The sequence below is a fragment of the Condylura cristata genome, unplaced genomic scaffold, assembly GCF_000260355.1.
Source record: "Condylura cristata isolate star-nosed mole 26May11 unplaced genomic scaffold, ConCri1.0 scaffold00020, whole genome shotgun sequence".
Taxonomy (NCBI): domain Eukaryota; kingdom Metazoa; phylum Chordata; class Mammalia; order Eulipotyphla; family Talpidae; genus Condylura; species Condylura cristata.
The window spans coordinates 18,886,971-18,909,110 of NW_004567121.1; the positions used below are offsets into that span (position 1 = coordinate 18,886,971).

Sequence of the window (22,140 nt, forward strand, 5' to 3'; positions counted from 1 at the left end):
ACAGACCCCAACCTGAGCATCCATTTACTCAGAGAGACTATTCCCTGGGGTCAAGGCTCTGTTGTCTATGCAACTGTCTACTCTGTTCTATCACACAAATGCAATTGTAGTCACTGAGCTGGGATCTCTGCCCCTCCCCCATCTTCTAGGAGAGGGTGTGACTATCTGTACCTGGACATATTTTCATTCCACCTGCGACCCTACAGTCACCCTCTGATTGCCCACTATCTGGCTATTTTAAGTTTTTTTCTTTCTATTTCTCTCTTCTACACTTTTTTTTTTTTAACAAACTAATTTAAAATATATTAGCTGCCTTTCTGTGGTCCTTCCTAAATCAACAGATTCCAGACATAGGTCTGCCACCCTTGAGACCTGTCAACAGGCTTGGGTGAATGCACTTGGTCTGTGCACACCTGTGCAAGCACAGAGCCAAAGCAGAGGTCACGCCCCCAGGTTTGAGCCGGGGTGGGTTGCTCACTCAGGTGCAGACGTCTAGGTAGCCGTCACCTTGTTACATGTTCCTATGGCTCCAGGCTTCTCGGAGCTGCTCCATAGATGGTGGATGACAGTAGCTTCCAGTCTTGCTCCTACTCACACATGCACCATCCTTTGCTTTTGCAGGGGCTTACCCAGCCCAAAACTTTTAAAATAAATCAGGCATTTGCCTAGAGAGGAAATGTAGGGACCACAGAACAAGGGCAAGGGATGGTGATAACTTAAAGGGGATGGCTCCATGTTAAGGGCATAAACTGTTTTGTGGCATCCACATCTGAGCAGGGAAATGTAGTGATAGTTCAGCCACTACTCTGTCACAACCTGCTCATTCCCTGTGGTTTGAGTGATATTTCTATTTTTGATGACCATTAAACCCACAAAATTAAGAGACAACCTACATGGGATTCAACACTGCTACCAGACATGTAGAGTTGACCCACAAAACATGGTACACATCATCAAGTGTGACATCTTAACAAAAGCCATGCTGGAAGCATCTTTCCATGAGACACTTGATAAAAATATTCAAATATGGTCTAACTGGACAGTAACGGGATAGACTTTTATAGCAAAGAGATGAGCTCTTTTTCAGCATCCTGTGATGATCTTTTTTGGGCCTAGGACGAGAGACTATACAACTTTATGCACAGGGTTGAAGCAAAGAACTCCAAACACACTCACAAAAACACACACATTAAAACACTAACTCAGATCTCTTGAGAAACAACAGTTAGAACCAGACAGTAACAGAGAATTTGGGGGAAGTGATACTATTAAGAAATCAACCACATTTTAGCCCGTGACTTCCCAACTCCTAAATTGCCACTCATCATACTTAAAATATTAGATCATTGCTGTGGCAATATCACAAGGGCTTCCATTTACACAATTGAGACTCAAAGACAGAGCCTTTTAATCTGCAAAAAGATTTACTGTCTATTTGCAGTGATTGTGGTCACCAAACAAGATCCCCAAAGTCCTCACTGCTTATTTTGGACAATGACAATGTCAATCTGATGAGGATCAACACAGAGAAGAATGCCTTTTAGTTTTCTGCTTTCCTGAGGTAACTATCACTAGGCAACATGAAACGTTTCCAGGAAAATATTGGTCCTCTTTAGTATCCCACTGCATGATCCTTTCTAGAATTTCACATTTCCCTGACAGTGAAAAAGAGTAGTTCCTGCCATTGAGATGTAGTGGCAATAGACACCCTCTGAGAAAATTACGACAGACACTCATGAAGGTGTTTTAGCCGAAACACCCAAGTCTGAGATAGTCACAGTAGCTAAAATGAATAATGTCTAAACAAACAAAGAGGAACTAAGTGGAAGGCTTATAAGATGAGTGGCAGAGTGGGTCCTTGTCCTTGATGAATTGGTAAAGGGGACTCAGGAGGTGGCCTGAACACAGATGCATGGGGCCTCTTGCCCTGCTTCCACACACTGGCCTGTAAACAAGCTGTGAGCCCAGCAAAAATGACTACGGCTCCCTAAGTGGGATTGGGCACAGAGGCTGACATATGGTCAGAACAACATCTTTTAGCCCAACCCTGAAGGGGGTATTGCGGATCCCGAAAAAGACACCATTTCCTCCCTGATTGTTTCCCAGAGATACTCACGAAGCAGGTGCCATTCATCTTGCTGTATTGTCTTGGTTAAATTGAAAGGAATATTTCGTAAGCGGATTGGCTGAGAAAAGTGGTACTTGATAGCTGTGCATCGCTGTGCGATACCTTGAAGAAAAGAAGAAATGTGATTTACTGATCTGTGCATTTGTAATGGAATTCTGAAGACCTGAGGCAGAATAATGTATCTCCCACTGCATTGAATGAGGGAGGGGATACAAATCTGTTGATTAATATAAGCAAGTCAGAGCTGCAAAAAACTTAAAACATACAGTAATTTTTAAATGATGTTTCATTTTTGAATGTATTAAGTTTGATAAGGATCCTAAGTTCCCCACTGGTTTTTAACATTGAATTTTATGAACTACATACAGAACCCCTCAACAAGGAATGCCCTAAAAGTACACAAATGGTTGTGATAAATCAACTTGGAATTTTAATTTAAGACAGATTAATCACACTTGTCTGAATCTAACCTGAACTTTCAAAATGAGTGACTCAAAAAGTTCATTTGGAAGTGTGTTATTTGGTAACCAAAAGGTATTTTCCACAAAGGCAAACTCCATGGTGGTTAAGGTCAAGTGATTAGGTCTTCAGACAGCCCACAAAAGTCTAATTCCAGGGCAGCTGATGTAATTCCTAAACATGTATTTTTTAAATATTTTATTTATTTATGCATATAGAAATGGGGTATAGGCCAGAGGTGCAGGGGTTGTGAGAGGATTCACCAGAAACAGAGAAGGGAGCAGCAGGTGAGACAGGAGATGTCTGCTGCGCCATGTGGGTCACCTCCAGGGCGGGGATTGAATTTGTGCTGAAGTGGCCACAGCTTGACTTTAGTTTCAAGTGCAGTGCTCCAACCCGCTGCACCAGGGCGGGCCCCTGCTTTACATGTATTTTACTGACCTCAGTTCTGGGTCCTGAGCAAACAGGTAATACTGCAGAAAAGAGAAAGAAGAAAAATTCCTCCCTTTTCTGGTTACCTGACCAGCTCTATGCACAATATTTTTAAATGGACAAGTGCACACATTATTTCACGAAATACCAACATTCCTATACTCTCATTTCCAAACCATGTTTTCACTGTATAAATTAACATAGCCTCGTTTATCTTCTAAACACTTTTGAATCCAGGGAAAATATCTACCCTCTCTTCGTATTAAAGCACAATAGAACTTCCTTCTTTCATTGTAAACTGTCATAGTTATTTGGATAACTATGAAATGATTAATTTAATTTTTAAAAAAGAAATGAGTAAATGTTAATTCTTAACCCTAGCAGATGTTTAAAAAAGAAACCTTCATAGATTCAAGTAAATCTCTAGTTGGTGGAATTTGAGTTAAGTGTAAAAATGAGGCAAAATCTTTTCAAATCCGGCATTGAAAAAAGGGGATTAATACTTGAGCACAGTTTGCCTGTTGAGTCTGTCAGTCCCTGCTATGAATGCACCTACAGGATCATCTTCCCTAAATAGTTTCTCAGTCATTAGTGTGCATAAGCATCAGCTGGGAGCTAGTTAAATGTAGATTGCTGGACCCCACCCAAGATATTCTGAGTCAAAAGATTTGAGAGGGAGCCAGAAACCTGAATTTCAACAAATATCTCAAGTAAACCTAATGCAGGAATCCTTGAATCTCACTTTGAGAAACACTGTGCTAGGCAATCTCTGTTTTTGGAAGCTTTTATTGTCTTCAAAACAACAGAGCTTCTTAAAACTCAAAGATCTTTTGTTTTCCTCTGTTTTTCAACATGGATGATGGCAGTTGTTGTGAGGTCTAATGCCTATAAGTTAGGTGTTTACCCATAAGCTTGGTGCTTATAAGTCAGGAAATAGCGGGCTTGCAAAGGGCAAATAATATTTAGGGAGAATCATGATAGATAAGTAACAGCTTACATCTACATTTTTCAAAACTGTCATTTCACATGATACTCATCCTTTGGCTGGCTTTGCACCTCTGAAAACAGGAAGTGAAGGCTACAGCAGAGCTGAAGCCATGTTCCAAGAACACACACAGCCTATGAGCAAAGACTGTGAAGCATACTGTTTCCAGGCCATTAAGGACATTTCTGTCCAACCATGAGCTTCCCCCTAAATTAGCAGAAACATCAGGAACTGGATATGACAAAGAATAAAGATGTTATGGAATTAGCACAGGAAAGATCACTAAAGAAATGAACAACAACTCAAACACAGGAGGGAAAAGAATTGGTATTGCTACATTATTTTAAGTGTCCAGTTTTCAACAAAAAGTATAAAACATTCAAATAAAGAAGAACATGTAACCATACATGGGGGTGGAGGTGGAAGTCAATAGAAACTGTCACTTGAAAGCCCAGGCTTTGTACTACAAAGCTTTAAATCAGCTACTTTAAATCTGTTCAAGGAAATAAAGGAAAGTTTGAGAACAAGTAGAGATTATCATTAAAGTGAAAGAAGGCATGAAGAGAGAATGAAAAGTGAAAACCAAGTAGATATTCTTGAGTTGAAAAGTATAAAACTGAAATAAAAATTTCAGGAGAGGGGTTCAACACAATTTTGAGCAGATAGAAGAGAGAATCTGTAAGCTTGATGACAGGTCAATTGAGGTTATCCAATGTGAAGAAAATAAGGGGAAAAAAGAAATGAAGAAAATTAACAGAGGCTCAGAGATCTGTGAGATATTATCAATCATACCAAAATAATTATAATGGGAGCCTCGGAAAGGACAAGAGAGAAAAATATTAGGAAAACACTGAAAAAATCATCAGCAAAAGCTCTCCAAATTTGATAAGAAAAAAGAATCTACACATCTAAAAGTTGATGAACCACACAAAAAAAAGATAAAGAGATCCACATCCAGATACATCAAATCAAACTGGTGAGAAGCAAAGAGAGAGAATCTTGAAAACAGCAAGGAAAATAAAGCTACTTATCATACATAAAAATCCTCAAAAGAAACAAGGAGGGGAGGGGATGACAGATCCAAGGTACTGAAAAAGATTATCATCCAAGCATCCCATATGCAAAAAATTCATTCTTCAGAAATAAAGGGAAAACTAAGGTGTTTCCAGTTAAATAAAAGCTGAATTTATCAATAACAGACCTGCCTTACAAGAAATAATAAATGTTTCTCAAGTTGAAATGAAGGAACAGTGATTGAATCTACATAAAGGCTTAAAGATTTGTAAATATCATGATATAAGTAAAAATTTAAAAATAGTATAAATGTATTTTTATTTTTTCTCTTGACTTAAAAGACACAAGCATAAAGCAATAATTATGAAGCTTTGTTGATGAGTAAACAATGTAATTTTATGATGACAGCATACAAGGAGAGAGAGAGAAGAGAGCTATAAAGTTGCAAAGTCTGTATAAACAATGAAATTCCGTTGGCATTAATCCAAACAAAATAAGAAAATAATAAATTTATACATAGTAAATGAAACAATAAGAAAATTTAAAAGGCATATTAGAAAATGTATTTGATACAAAAAGGCCATAATGGTGTAATAGAAGTAACAAAAAAGACCTAAGGCATATAGAAAAGAAGTATCAAAGCGGCAGATATCAAGAATGACATGAAGTATAAATAGATATAAGTAGATCAAAGGTTTTTAGTCAAAGGCATTTATTAGCACTATAGGCATATAACATTATCCAACTATAAGATCTCCAAGAAAGATACACTTAGACTCAAACATATAAAGACTCTAGAAGTAAAAGGAAGAAAAATAGATATGCCAACAGCCATCAAAAGAAGGAGATTGGAATGGCTACTTATATCAGTTATTACAGACTGTAAGATGGGAATTGTTACTAGAGGCAAAGATATTTTATAACAATAAAATATTGCATATTTGCACATGTACAACCATAGCACCAAAATAAATGAAGCAAAAACTGACAGAATTGAGGGGAGAAACAGAAAATTCAACAATAGTAGTTGGTGATGTCATTCCCACTTTGAATAATGGTAGAACAGTTAGGCAAAAGTCCAAGGAGGGAAGATGACTTGAACTATAAACTCACTAGATAAAATAAATATCTAAAACCACCAAAAACACAGAATACATATTCTTTGCTAGTGCAGGTAAGACATTCTCTAGGTAGACAACTACGTACTGAGGTTATAAAAACAAATTCAAGAAAATAAGTATTAAAGTCAAAGTATGTGTTCTGATCACTATACACTAAAAGTAGAAAGCCATAACAGGAAACTGGTGAAATTCATAAATTTGTGGAAGTAGCACACTCCTTAACAACTAATGGGCCAAAGAAGAAATGACAAGAAATTTAAAGATTCTTTGAGAATAATGAAAACAAGATCACAGCACAAGAAAATTTATGGGAGAAGCTAATGCTGTGCTTAGAGAAACAATTATAGTTGCAAATGCTGACATTAAAAAAGAAGGTCTCAAAGCAATAAGCTAAATCTCACTTAAGAAACTAAAAAAGAAAACATAAAACCCAAAACACAAAGAGATTATATAATTAGAGTGGAAATCAATGAAAGAGAGGAAAGAAAAAGAGAAAATAAGCAAAACCAAAAAGTGGTTACTGGTAAAGTTTAATAAAATTGATAATATACCCTTAGATGGGCCATACAGATAAAGAGAAAAAAGACTCATGTTACTATAGTTAGGAATGAAATAGAACATATTGTTAATCATATATAGAAGTAAAAAATAGTATAAGAGAATACTTTAAAAAGTTATGTTCCAACAAATTTAATAATAAATGTGAAATACCAAATTCCTAGAAAGACACAAACTACCTTGACTGACTCAAGGAGAAATAAAAATGTAAATCAATTCTAGTGATTAAAGAGACCGAACTAGTATCTAACAGTAAAAATGTTCCCACCAGTCCAGATGGCTTCTGCAGTGAATTTTACCAAATGTTAAAATAAGAATCAACAATCTTTCACAGACTTTTAAAAAAATTAGAAAGGAGGAAACAATCCCAAATCATTATGAAAGATTAATATCACCTCGATACAAAACTCAAAACATCACAAGAATATTACAAAATAATCCTTGAAAGTAATATTAAAAAAAAAACTCAAAAAAGTGCAAATTGAATTCAGCAAAATGTAAAAAGGATTGTATATCATGACCAAGTGGAACTTAGGCCAGGAAATCAACATTGGTTCAATATAAGAAAATTAAGTAATGAAATATACCCTACTACTAGAATAAAGCACAGAAACCACATGATCACCTCAGATGCAGAAAAATGGTTCAAGAAAATCCCAACAACCTTGTGACTTAGCTCTGAAAAGCATTATTAACTCAACAAAGTAGCTATAAAAATCTGAAGCTCAGAGAGGTTAAGCATCTCTCTGCAATGCACAATGCAAAACCCAGCTCTAACATACATGCTATTACCCAACCTTTGTTTACTACCGCTGAGGAGAGTTGGAAATTTGTAATCTTTAAAAATGCATTTTAATTCTGTGGTAGTTCAAAATGTAGTTACTAAACTGTGAATGTGATGTGAAAACATTTTTTTTTTTTCAGGTTAGTGCCAGCATACATGTTCTTTCGGAAACACCATCGATACCCAGTTGAGGCTCCGATGTATGTTATCCATACCTTCTATACATGCTATTTAAAGGTTGGATTTCACTCCTTGACTGACTCAGTAGCTCCCTCCTACTTGCATCCCTTGGAAGCTGTTTACTGCTGGAGATGGGGTGTTGGAGATGGGATGTGGATTTTCTTACAGACTCAGAGACACTGACTGTAGAACAATCCTGGGCTACAAAACGTGTGTCTTCTGTAAATATTCTTAAGGCCCATCTTCTTTGCCCCTTGCTGGGAACTCGCATGATCTCAGCCCACTAGGAGAGAAGCAGAAAGGAGGTGGGCAGCCAGCCCAGTGCTTCTGCATTTCCCCAGGAGAGTTGGCATGTGCCAGGAATGAGGTAAGCTATGCACACATCACCGAATTACCTTTCTCTTCCCGCTGGGCTCCTCGGCTAAATTTAAACTGTTAAGAACTCTGATAGGAGAGAAGAGCTTGCGGGAGTGACAAGGTCTGCATTGGATGATAACAAACTGTTACTCAAAGATCCCAGGTTGTGAGTCTGGTGGTTAACCCAGAGGTCCTCATTTGAGTTTGCAAGAAACTGTTCTTGCAAGAACCAGTGCCCCTCCCCTTTGGAAGATGATTAGACTCCAGGCAGAATTAGAAGAGAATGTGGCAGTGTAGGCTAGACCAGAAGCAGCATCAGGGGTCTGCCATTAGCTGTTTAGTTCTTTGCTCTTAAACACTTGTTCTACTGGCATAGCATTAAGCCAAATAGATTGAGAGGAAAGTATATGTCATGCATACACATAAAACTGACAAAATGAAGCTTGATGAAAACCACACAGGAAAAGAAATGCCGTTGCTGCGTGGCTCGCCAAAGACAAATTAGGTCCTTCTGATTAAAAGACAAGTGATGATATCCACGATGGTTAAGACAAGCTCCGTGCAATGCAGTGTTAAAGAGTGATACTGTGAAAATCCACAAGGAGGCATTAGATTCAAATATTTTTTCAAAGCCATGCATGCAAACTTAGACATGAACGAGTTTTCCTGGTCTAGAGAGCAATGAGTCTGGCTCTCTCGGAAAAGGAACACAAAAGGCATGAGCTCATAGCACCAGATGGTATCACACAATGGGGGAAGGAAACATGCAGAGGGTTGAAAGGAACAAGTTGTGGTCTATATTTAGTGATTAATTAGCTTCTTAAAGGGCCAAGTGGAGCCACTTTAATGATGATGTAAACCACAGAGTAAGATATATGAATATGCTACATAGGAATGGAGCTATGGCTGGTGAATTTCTCTGATGAATCAAATTCTATGCTATGTGATAGAAAACTATACTATAGTTAAAAGGGGAGAGGGGAATGAGGAACAGAGAAGATGCTGTAAAAAGTAATTAGTACCAATCAAAGATGAAGCTATATGTGTTATGGCCAAAGATTTGTCAGTCTGGATTTGAATCACAGCTATGTGATTTTTGACAAATTACCTAACTTCTCTCCTTCATCTATATGAGAGGAGAGATAATGACAGATACCTTGAGGGGTTCTTATAAGGAGTGGAGGAGCTAGTTCAAGGACCTAGCATACTGGGGCCCACTCCAGTATGACACTTAAAAGTTTCTTTAAGTTAATTACTATAGTAACTTTTACTTACTATGTCATTATGTATTTCTTTTAAATTTTGAATTTATTTAAAAATAAAGGGCTTCATTTAGAGCTAATTGTTTATTAAATAGTGTTAAATTTGTACCAAAGTCCCAGCTTCAACACTTAGGCAAGGTTTGTTTGGAGGCAATCAGCTCTGGTGGTGCCTGAGAGCAGTAAGACTAGGGTTGTCATTGCCTGTTGTGTCTCACTCTGCCTTCACCTGACTCAAGCTTAACTGTGACAGGTGCCCAAGGGCGATCCCCAAATTCCCCAGATGTGGTCCCCCTCAAATATCACAGTGCCCATTCTTCCCATACCTACAACCCTCACTTATATACCGAAACCTACTAAGCCCTCCTGCACCTAGGTTCGTTAAGTCTTCCCTTACACTGTGACAGGCACCTACAACCCTCTCCAGCTTTATTTTCCTGTGGAGGCTGAACTGCATCTGGCCTGTGATTCCTTAGCCTCGGTCATTTCCAAAGAGATCAGAAAGTCTTTCTCTTCTGAATGTCCCAAGTGTCTTAGGAGCCAAAAATCAACTCCTTTCAGGTCCTTTAGCAGATGAAAGGGTCAGTGAACAGTCTGCATTGTTCTAGAACATTTCAAGAACAACTTGGAATTCCATAATTGACCTGCCAGTTCTGCCTGTACATATTTAAATCTTTCAAATCTGCCCAATTTGAAGGAATGCTCAATTATGGGGTCACAGAGCAGGATAGCTGCTGTGTTCTTGTCAGAGACATTTAATTTCAGAGAAAAGCAGGTGTTAAGCACAAAAGGGAGTGTTTTCTTCACCCTGCCCTTCAATGGGTATGAACAGCCTCCACTCAGATAAAGCTTTAAATGCTCAACACCAATTGTAAGAATAAAGCTGCCAGAGGGCAAATCCATCATTTCGAGATAGGTTAGAAATGTTATGTTTTTTGATCGTCACACTGAAAAATAAACAGGTGAGATTAATTTTAACTATCTCCATTTACTACGCCATCAACTGTTTTGGAGACTTTCTCATGCGCCATTTGGAAATCTATGTGTGTTTTCCACCTACAGCACATCTCCTCTGAGACAGGTCTCATTTCAGTTGCTCACTAGTCTCCTGGGGCTGCAGGCAACTGTACTGGAGAGAGAGGCAGATGAAAGTGAAAAAGATGCCAATTAATGTAAAGGCGACTAGCGTAATGTGTTTGATAAAAGATGTGCCTGAATGGTGTGAAAGTTCTTTTGTTTACATTCTCTCTCCATAATACAGTCTGGTTCTGCCACGGTTCTTATTCCTAGTGTAGTGTCAACTATGTAGGGCACGTGGCATTATCTCCATGTTCACTATATTCTCTTTGGAGCAAGACAGCCTGGATTTGCACCATGACCTGACCACTCATAAGCTGTGTGCTGTGGGTCAATTACCTAACCTCTCTGGGCTTCAGTTTCCACAGCTACCACATCAACAGGGATAATCCCTTTATCTCATCTCATCAAAATGAAAAACTCATGTAGCACTGTTATTGTTAACATCCAGCAGTAACAGTAATAGTAGTAAGACTATTAGTTTATTTACCTGATAGCAGATTTGGCCTATTGCAGAGATAGTAAACATCACCTGGGAAGTTGTAAAAGAAACAGGGCAATCGAGCAGAGAGCAGCATTCACACAGGCACTTTCCCATGCAGATGCAGACACAAAGTGTCACAGAGCTAGAGTGGTGGATGATTTCTGGTGTGCTGAATTAATTCTTTAAATTCTTTAATGTAGTTATAGTATTATGTTGTGTCTACAACAAAACATAATAAAATACTTTTTAAATTTAAAACTAGGGGTCCTCAGACCATTATGGCAAAGTGACTTATGTGGTGGGGACTAGAGGCTAAAATGAAGATGCGATTCTATGCAGCTTATGGGGGATTTCGGCCCAATTGAATGTTCTCTGCTTCTTGCTCCCTCTCTTTCCTCCTCAGCATCACCCCATAGCCTCTCTCTGTAGCAGGAGAGCTGTGATGTGGAGAATGGTCCTATTTCTTTTTCTTGGTGTCAGGAGCTGTGAATGTGGGAACAGGGATCTGATTATGCCATTGGAGAGAAGGCTGACACAAATAAGAGCTGGCACCTCATCTCAGACCCTGTTCTCTGAGTCCCATCTCACATGAAACCCAATACAGCCACTGACTCATGGAGGCTGGACAATAACACGCAGCAGTGTTTCTCTGCACACAAGGGATACCGTGTCACAGGGCAGGTCGATTGTCACTGCTGGTTACTCTCACTCTGGTCACATTACGCTGACCTCAGAGAGATGGATACAATCTGAACAAACACTATCCTAAAGTACATGGAGCTAAAGCTGTTATTAATACAGACCTGAAGTTAACATCTCCTGCAGTCCAAACACTTAGTGTAGGAAACAAACCTAAGCTTTTTTCCCTCTCTAGTAGGACTTTTTCAATGAGTGTGAACATCAGAAGAGATACATTTTTTAATCAGAAGCTTTGCCAGTGTATTAGGAGAAAGTTGAGGATATGGTGGCTTTTTTTTTTTTCCTGCATTTAATATGGCTGAGTAAGAAGTCACGCGCAAGGGTATAAGCTAGATTATTGGCTTTCGGGCAACAACAATAAACTTGACCACTCTGAGCCTCAATTTCATCATTTGTAAAATAGAGATAATACAATCTCACAAAATTGTCACAGAACCAAGTGAGATAATATGGTTAAAGGGGCCTGGTTCAGTGTCTCATCCATAGTTGATGCTAATAAAGGACAGGGTCCATACAGCCACCCCTTCCCCTACCAAAACACACATTGTAAGAAGAATGAATAAACTGTGAGTCCTGACTTGAGGGTTGAAGTACTTGGAATTTCATCCTTATCTCCAGCATATGGGAGAAAATTAGTGCCTAATTATTAATCATTACCTTTTGTCATCAAAAGTCAACCATCTTATCCCATTTACTGGTTTCCTTCAATACTTGAAAGCAGAATGTTCCTATTTGGTATGACTTGTTTAGTACGTTATCTTTTGGGTCTGGAAATGTTCAAAAAATTTTCCATATAAATTCATAGTATTAGCATTTCCAGACCCCAACAATAGGATAGCAAATCATACAAAATAGGAATGGTCTACTGTCAGATAGCAAGGGAAACCTGTATTTTATTTGACTCACTGATTTATTCATTCATCCAACAAACATTTATTTAGCAAGTACTGTTTAGACAGAGGATGCTTTCTGGATCCTGAATATGGCACCATGAAATGAAAATCTAACAAAGCAAAGCTAAACCACAATTCTAATATGGGCAGGAGCAAAAGAGGGATGGAGGGAAGGAAGAGTCAATGGGTAGAAAGGTGGAGAGAGAAAGAGCCCACCTACCATATGATGGCTTCAGCAATTTCCCAAATACTCAGAAAAGAGCAACTTACTGAAGAAAATGGCCTGTTTTAGAGTGAGTTGGCAGCATTCCAGGGCAAGTCATTCTTAACAACAACGCACTATTGGCCCCTTCCAGGTGTCTTGATAGAAGCCTTCTAATTGAACTACACTTTCAGAAGCCTGTTTCTGTTTGAACATGAACCCTGGATCAAGCTGAATTGACTAATTACTGTATATGGAGATGAGGAAAGCAACGTTTGGTAGAGCTAATTTATGAAAATATGGACAAGGGTGATAGCTCTGCTCAGATAGTGAAAAAAATTAAACATATTTGCTACCGTGAACAATATTCTCATGTCCCCTTCACCAGATGGGCCGCTGGATTTATGACAGGATGTGTCACAGACACATATCAAGATAAATGGAAACTCAGAGTCCCTTTAAAGCCAACCTTCGTGATCTAAACAGAGCCTGTTCTACGTCAGCTCGATAACTACTGGGCTGATGTAGGTTATTGAAATCAATTTCAAGAAGTAAACTGATGGAAACAGTACTTTCTACTCTTCCTCAGTAATGACAAGACTAGGCAATGATCAAGTTGGAACCTGCAAGTCTGAATTTCATTTCCTTTAACTTTTCAGCCCAGCCTTTCAAATGGTGGCCTGGAAGGCACCAGAAACAAAAAAGCAGCAAATTAGATAAATTATCAAGGATTCACTCTAACTAGAGCTGAGGACAGCACTCAGCACCTTCCAGTAGCAGGAAACTTATGGTGCAAAGAAGCTAAGTCCCAAAGCCATGGGCAGCAGCGACAGGAGGATGCAGCCAGGACAGGGATCTGCCTCCGCAGCCTCCGTCCCAGTTCCCATGTGTTCTGGCTCCAAGGAGTGTCCAGACATCTCTGAATCCAGCCCTCAGTTGACAGCCAGATAAGCACACTTCGGAGACACCCAGAATGGCTTTAGTGAAGCTACAGGAAAATGTTAATTATGTTTGTATTTATTATATAGCATGTTCAACTCTTTCATAAAGTACCTTCTCACAGATCCTTCTAAGTTACATAAAGCAGACATTCTTCCCATTTTCAAATAAGAATATAGTACGGACCACTTAAATGACCCGCCTAAGGCCACACAACTGATGATGATAGTGATGAACTTGACATCAGAGTGCTGAGAGCTTTACCCGCATTTCTCCCATGAGTTGACTTCTATCATTACTTGTTTTGTTATGTTTTTTAAAAGAGTTATTTATGGCCCTCCCTGGTGGCGCAGCGGGTTAAAGCACAGCACTGAGAATCTAAAGCCACTTCTGCATGAGTTCGATTCCCGCCTGCCCCGGAGGAGACCACATGGCGTGGCAGACCTCTCCTGACCCGTCCGCTGCTCCCCTCAGCAGTGTACTTCGTTGATCTGCCTGTTCTGTTCCCCAATCTGTCTCTGGTGAAGCCTCTCACCGCCCCTGAGCCTCTGGCCTGTGCCCCAGTTCTGTATGCACAAATAAATAAATCTTTAAAAAAAAAAAAGTTATTTATTTATTTATGCATATAGAACTGGGGTACAGGCGGTGAGAGGATACACTAGAGACAGAGTGGGGAGCAGGACAGACTGAGAAGTACACAGAGGGGAGCAGCAGGCAGGCCAGGAGAGGTCTGCCGGGCCATGTGGGTCACTTCCGGGGCAGGAATTGAACTCATGCTGAAGTGGCTTTAGCTTCTTAGCGCTGTGCTTTAGCCTGCTGCACCACCAAGGAGGGCCTCATTACTTGTTTCACAGAGGAGACTGAGGCTCAAAGAAGTTAAACCATCTGCCTAAGCCCCACAGCTAACAGCTAAGATCGTCAACAAGTGAAGGAGCTGGCCTGATTGTGCACCTGCTGCCCAAAGCCAATTCTTAGGTATCTTAATAAATGTAGTCAGTTGAAACTCACCGTGATTACCTGATCAGACCCAAATCGTCCTTTCCAATGGACAGGACAAAGCAGGCAGGCACAGATTGCCTTGTGGCTTTGCTTCCATCATACTATTGCTGTATAACATTAATGTGTTCATTTCCACCCCCTTGGCTGCCCGCTACCCACCAGGAACAGAAAGACTCGAGAAAACCACTCTCCAAAGTCCTGCAAGCAAAGATTCTCCATGTTAGCTGAGCAGGTTTTCGTACACCCAAACCCCAAGTGGCTAGGAAAAAACAAGATAACTGGGGAAGGGAAGAGAGGTCCAAGAAGGAGGGGAGGGAAAAAAGGCCCAGCACAGAAGATTCCACCTCTGTGTAACCCTAGAGAACCCCAATGGACACATCTGAGCCCCCAGATTTGGGGGGAGAACCAAGTCAACAAAAAGTGAGGTTCTAAAGGAAAAATCTCTTCTGGACAAGCACAGCTGCCATCTCATGGGAATCTATGTGAGGAAAGAGGGCTCACCCCCTCTCCCCACGTCACTGCTGCACACACTAAGGTAAATGCCCCATTTTTCTCCCTCCCAGAACTTAGCCCCCACAGCTAACATTCTTGAGTCAAAATCACCATCAAGTGCTTAATATTCTTGAGCCTGAAACATAACTGTATTTCTAGTCCAGTTCCAAGGATAGGGTGAAGGAAGCTGTCTGCCATCGATGCTGAGTCCCCTGAATCCTGACATCCACTTTTAGGGTGAGGAGAGGATAACTTGCATTAGTCCAGCATTGTGCCTTCCTACTGTTCTCACTGCATCTTATAACCTGCATGCGCTCATACCCAGCATCCCCCACCTCACCCCTCCAACACATACAACCACGCCGCAGCCCACATCTCATCAGAACATGCCTACAAAATGGTTCCAGCCCTAATTTAACATCAGGCAGCATAAATGAAATAGACAACCAGGCAGGGGGAAAAAAAGTGCCAATAGGCAGTTTTGCTAAGCATCACTTCAATCAGCTATTTGGGGATACAGTGCTCAGAATCTGCGGGAAGGCAGAGTTTGTCAGAATCACAAAAATGAAAGGTCAGTGCCCAGCCCCCATTCACCCTGTTAGGGCAGCAGCCCTGCCCAGCTGCCCACAGGATGCCCAGGCTTAGCCATTCACCTGCTCCCAGCCTGCCCACAGGACTGAGCTCACTGAGGGCTCCCCTCAGCCACCAGCTCAGCCCAGAGCTACAGCACATTAGCATTCCTATCACTCCTCTCAACCCAAGGGGAAACTTCCAGCTGCCTCCTACTTAAGCATCACCCTGGGCACCATAAGCCTGAGCCTGTGCATAATTGACAAGGAATATGTTGATAAGGAACGGAACTGTTCCAAGTTTCTGAAGGATAACTAGGTAATTAAAAGGAAAACCTAATTTAAGAAAATTCTGACAAAAAAAAAAAAAAGTAAACTCTGGCAGCTGCCTTTATGGATTATTCCTTCACCAGACTTCTGTTTTGCCTTTGTTTGGTTTCAAGGCCCAGGGCCAGGTATCTGGTATTCGAGGGCATACCACAGTGCTCAGCTTCCTCTGGGAATAACTTTAAACACCCTAACATGGAAGTGGAAAGGCCACTTTAGGTTCCTGAAGCAACTGAAATTTACCTGGATTTTCTAAAGTCTGAGCACCTGGCAAGTCCCTGCTCAGGATGCAGCACAGGGCCTGCCGAGGACCCTGGCACCCTGGTCAGCAGCTGCCGCCTCTTGTACAGGGTGCTGCACAAGGCCTTGGAGAGCATCATTAATTATCATGAGCATAAATGTGCATGCACAATGTAATCAGCCTCCGCTTCTGGCTGTGCAACCTCACGACCTGCCTGATCTAAGACCACGTGGCCAGCCAGTCAGTTGCCAAAAATGAACCCTGAGATACACAGGTAAAAGCACGTGGCCCCCAGCCACACACCAGGAGTGCTGTCACTCTCTGGCCACATGTTCTGCACTCCACACGGACTTTCCTACCCAGGAGGTGGGCTTAGCATAAACTTATGGCTCTACTACCTGCTATCATTATGAAATTCTCTAAGTCTCAGCTAATGTATAAAATGGAAGCAATGATCTTTTTTGTACAGAATATTCTGAAAACTCTGAGAGCAAGTACTTCTTACATGAGTCCTGTTAATCCACACATCCTATACCCTGTGTTACCCCTGCATCTAACACAACTGCTCTTACCTATTCTGACTCATTGAGAACTTGTCTAACGTCCATCATTGCTTATTGTGATTCTCCTCACCCCCTCCCTGCTCCATCCAACCCCATCTACTAATTGAAGGAAAAAGCACACAGACCCAACCCTCAGAGCTCAGAGTCTGAGGACACAGACATGACTGACATATAGTACGTAGGTCACAGCACTGCATGGACGAGAAGTGCACATGCTCGAAGCCTGCTAGGAGAGGACAGGAAGGGGCCAAGAAGGCTGAGGTCCCGAGGGAGAACAAGATTAACCCTGTGGGACAGGTGGAAAGACAGGAATACAGACTTTTGAGAGGGAGTCCTGTTGGACCAGGGTACAGAAGTGAGGAGGTGTCACAGAAGAAGTGGCAATAAAGGGAAATGGGAGTTGATCAAATGAGGTTAAGGCTCTGTCTCTATCCTGATCAGAAACATGATCGGAGTTGATATATATATATATATATATACATTTTTTTTTCTTAAGCAAACATGTTAGGGAAATTTCTCCCTAACCCTCTGGGTTCTTCTGGGGCTACTCAGGCAATCAAATTAGCATCAGACAGACTAGTAAGAAAAACAAGCAAATTAATTAATAAATAGAGAGGACCTATATGGATATAGACTCTCAAGCCAATGGGGCAAAATCAGGAGTACATTTCCTGAGCCACAATATGGGTGGGGGCCAAGGTGTCAAAGAGCAGAGAGGGTGATTCACATATGAAAGAGTAGAACTCGCATAGAGGCTGGGGGGCCACGTGCTTTTACTTGCATATGGCATATGCTGCCATAGACAGGTGTTCTCCAAGAGAAAGGTTATTTCTATAACACCCCGGATGTTCACGCTTCTCAGTAGTTAAAGGAGTAGTAAAACTTTCCTGTGAGTCTTCAGGGTCTCAGTGGGTCCCAGCTCAAAATAATCCACAAGCCCAAGTATCTCAGAAAGGCCTCTGGACTTTCTTCCGGGGCCTGTCCTTCATGGGCATAGACACTGCACTCCTGCCTCGGCGTGGACACGGCCTCAGAGGGGCCGGACCTCATCTGAGCACTGGAGGCATACGCCAGCCATTAGAGCCCAGAGACAGATTCCCAGTACCGGAAGGAGTGAAAAGCCAGGAGTGAATCTGAAACCTAAGTCAGTCGGCCCCGTTATGGGGGTTAGAGGGGGTGTTGGTGCTGTTCAAGAAGGGACTGGGATTGCAGACAGAGGACTCGCGGAGGCGAAGGTGTGGAGGTAAATCAAGCTAACAGGGACTGCTGGACAGAAGGCTCAGTGTTGCTGGAGCATAAAGTGTGACATGGAGTAAGATGAGAAATGCCGCGTTAGGAGGGAAGGTTGGCAGAGACCAGGCAGGAAGAGCTCCTTCCCCCACCTCCAAAGCCTCATCCGGCAAGTTATCAGCAGCCACAGAAGGGTTTAAGCAGGGAAGTGATATGATCAAGTTTTCTTTTAGATAGATGATTCTGTCAGCTGGGCAAAAACAGGGATATGAAGAGATATGGGAGTTAGGAATATTCGTTAACTAGAAAGCTATGCATCCACACAAAAAATACTGAGCAGATATTAAGAAAGATTACAACTGGAAAAATCTCATGCCTTAATGCTGAATCCAGAGCAGTTTATTTCTTATTATCTCATATGTGTCTTCGTGTATAAAGACTGGGTGAAAATGAATCAAACCTGTAACAGGGTTCTATAACTAAGCTGGGAGATTACAGCTGGGTTTTGGTTCCTTCTTTACAGTTTCCCACATTTCTACAATGAGCATGTGTTTATGAGAATTCATAATTAGAGAAAAATTTTAGAGAAAAAAACTACTTGAAGCCTGCATGAGCAACGCTCTCAAACTGATAACACAATTTACATTTTGATAGTGCTTGATATTTAGTGACCCTAAATCTTAAGCCACAAGATAAATATCATTCTCTCTGTGTTCACAGAGAGGAAAATGAAAAACAGGGAAGCAGAATGATTCATTTAACATGACATGAAGGGCTAGAGGCAGAAGCAGATAGAAACTAGGTAGATGCATGCTCTCTTCTACTGGTTCAATTATTCTGCTGAGAAATTGTTTGAACAGAGCAGATCATGCACGATCCAATAATTAAGATAGCCAGAATAATTAGAAACAACCCAACAGACTGCATGACTATCAGCCCAAATCAATAAAGAGGAAGTCAACCCAAAGCCTTGGATAAACAAGGCTATAGGCTACCAAGCTATAGGGACTGTAACTCTAGAATCCTAGCTCAATTGTGACAGTATTTTTTCTAAAATCAAGAAGGGGCCAGTATTAAGAGAGATTGAAGGTGAAAATGCTTTCATACAGTGCTCACTCCAACCTGTTCGGATTAGGAACATATTGTAAAACATTCTGGGAAATGACACCTCCCTATTGTGACAGACAGAAAAGCAAGACCAGTCACATAGACCTGAGGTCTTAAATCGTAATATAACATCTGATGCCTGCAGATCAAACCAGCAGTTTTACACACACACAAACACACACACATTATGACCAAGGAGCTGGAAAAGAAGACTTAACAATGGGTCCCCAACCATCACAACTCTAGTACATTCTTTAGACAGGAAGAGATTCTACCCTGCACTGCCTTCCTCTGCATAGACAGCATCAGCATATATCTTTAGGTTGGGACAAGTTAGACCCAGAAGCTGCTTGTCAAGCATAATTACAATTTTAATGTCAATGACTCACTGTTTCTACCTATATATACTAAATTTAAATTTGTGTTCATAGGAACAATTCTCACAGAGTAAGATCTGTCAGACTATCTTCTGGGTCCGATTTTTTATTATCTAATAAGCCCTTTGTCTAACTATCTTCAAGACACTGTTTTCAGTTAACAGGTTGCCTTAAAAGAGAGGGAAATGCTAGCGAGATGGACACAAAAAATGCAGCATGCTTAATTTTTCAAAAGGGTGACTTATATAATCCCCTCTCTCCAATTACAGATCGCCTCCAGGCTTTGCCCTCACCTTCCTAACACCATCAGGAGTTGCAGAACACTGCTTGGGGTGAAGCCACAGCCACAAAGACAGACCTGGCTTAGCTTTCTGTGCGGGACGAGCACCCATCCGGTGCTGGTGTTCCCAGGGTAGTGCTCTGCCTGCCGGCTTCCCTTCCAGGTGTGCCAGAAAACAGCACAGCACGTCCCATAGGACATTAACCTATCTGGTGCTTATTTTTATTTGTTTATGTTAAAACTTCAGAAAAGTTCAGAGAAACCCAGTGGTGTTTGTTTGTTTTTAATATGACTCCAATGGCCTAAAACAACCTTCTTGGCTTTGTCAAATGGATGAGGTGAACCCATGCATGGTTGGGGAGGGTGGATGGAGGACGTAGGTGGTTTCTCCAAATTGCCAGGCTTGCAGATTAAACAATACAAATTAGTCAATGTCCACATTTATGCTGAAATATACTATCCTGTATTTTGCAAATAAAGTAGCATTTCCGTGTAAATGCATGGGCAATGAATAACTACTTACATTTTCTTAACGAGCTGAAAGTAGTTCTGAGGATCACGAGCTGAAAGTAGTTCTGAGGATCAACAGAACAGCACATGGTTGAAGTTCATCACTCCTGGTTCCTAAGCCAAGTTTTGCCACTGCCAGTCTCCCTTTACCTGCCTTGGTAGAGAATGGCTGGCAAGCAAAGTTTGTGATCAAGATGACTGCGTGGAATGCCCAACAAGTGAGACCTGGCCTGGCCTGGCCACCATCTGGACACCCTCATAGACTCTGTCCACCTGCCCAACCCGTGATACCTACGTCTGAGCCGTTTTAGTCCCTCGGCCTATGTTGTCATTATTGCCCTAGTCTCAACCCAATTTTCTCTTCTAGGAGGAACGGTCACAAATGTCTCATCGTCCCACAAATAGGACATGCCATATATCTTGATGCAAGTTTCACTTACTGCTACACGAACACCCCCAAAGACCTCAGGGAATAAATCTCAATGTTTTCAGTCACGGGACAGTTCTCCCTGACCTCACTGAGAAACTATTTCCCCTAATATCATACCTGTGCTCCATCTGTGGTCCCTTGTTCCTACTCCATTCAAAGTAGCAAGGTGGTTGGCCCTCCCTGGTGGCGCAGCAGGTTAAAGCACAGCACTAAGAAGCTAAAGCCACTTCAGCATGAGTTTGATCCCCACCTGCCCAGGACCTGACCCACATGGCGAGGCAGACCTCTCCTGACCTGCCCGCTGCTCCCCTCAGCAGTGTACTTCGTCGATCTGCCTGTTCTGCTCCCCACTCTGTCTCTGGTGAATCCTCTCACTGCCCCAGCACCTCTGACCTAAACCCCAGTTCTGTATACATGAATAAATATTTTTTTAAAAAAAAGTAGCAAGGTGGAATACCAAAAAGGATGTTACAGACTTCAATCCAAAAAAAACAAAAGTGGGTTCTTGGCCCTGGAAGGAAGGGAGCCTCCAGAGAGCACTAGATGTAGTTGAACCGGGTGAGGATTTACTCTAGTGGCTCTTGCGTGCAGAAACCAGCACCGGAAAAGAGAACATAGCAGGGTCCTTGCAGGAAGCTAGGAGGCAATGTTTAAAAGGGAGGGCCACGAGGAGGGGTGGCGAAGAGCAGCATCATGGCTTGTCCGGGTTGGGAGACACCTGGGCATGCACATCCCAACTGTGCAGTCCAGATCACAGCCTTCTCCCTCCAGGACACTGTGTGGTCATCATTAGTCAAGATCTAGCTCTTTTTGTCTAGTATGGAGCCTTCTGTCAATGTGGTGGGCCAAGCTGTTAGGTCAGGATTTGGGGACAGGGCTCCCCAGTGCATGACTTACACCTCCTGTTCAAATAGGACATGAGGTGACTCTTACCCTACCAGCTGACCATTTCTTTTATCCAGACATCTCAGAAACAGCTAGCGGCAGATGATGGAAGCAGAAGCAAGAGTCCTTACAAAAGTAGCAAACACTAAAAAATTTCAGAGCAATTCCTTCTTGTCTGCTAGCACTTAGTTTTGAGGCACACAGTTCTACAAACTTCTGTATTCTCTAAGGGGTCCCAGGTATTGCATCATAGTTCATAATGATAACCTTGAGTCATTAAGCACCATTAAATGTGGTCCTCTCTGTTTCAGGAAGCAGAAAGTCCATACTGCATTGAATAAATGCATCCAGTCAGCCAGGTAAAAACAAGTTTGAATATACAAAAAGGTAGCTTTGGGATTTCTGAAGAAACTTACCTTTTACTCCCTGATTCCCTAAATAATTAATAACATGTAATTATTTGGAAAACTATGAAAATCGAACCTTCTCTTTTAAAAAGGAGAAACTGGGATCTAAAGAGGTTTTAGACTTGCCAAGATCTGGCAGCCGGCACGAAGAG

The 22,140-nt window shown here is 41.4% G+C and overlaps 1 protein-coding gene across 2 annotated transcripts in view; it reads right to left on the reverse strand.

Annotated features, from left to right (window-relative positions):
- TMEM178A (transmembrane protein 178A) overlaps nt 1-22,140 on the reverse strand; it is a 48,074-nt gene that overhangs the window by 9,510 nt on the left and 16,424 nt on the right. The window contains exon 1 of one of the 2 annotated variants that reach the window (XM_012727302.1): nt 2,117-2,222. In XM_012727302.1, coding sequence (XP_012582756.1) covers nt 2,117-2,130 — 14 coding nt within the window. In that variant the 5' untranslated portion in view covers nt 2,131-2,222. Of the gene's footprint in view, nt 1-2,116; nt 2,231-22,140 lie in introns of those variants that run through there. The other variant, XM_004686271.2, reaches the window with a different exon arrangement.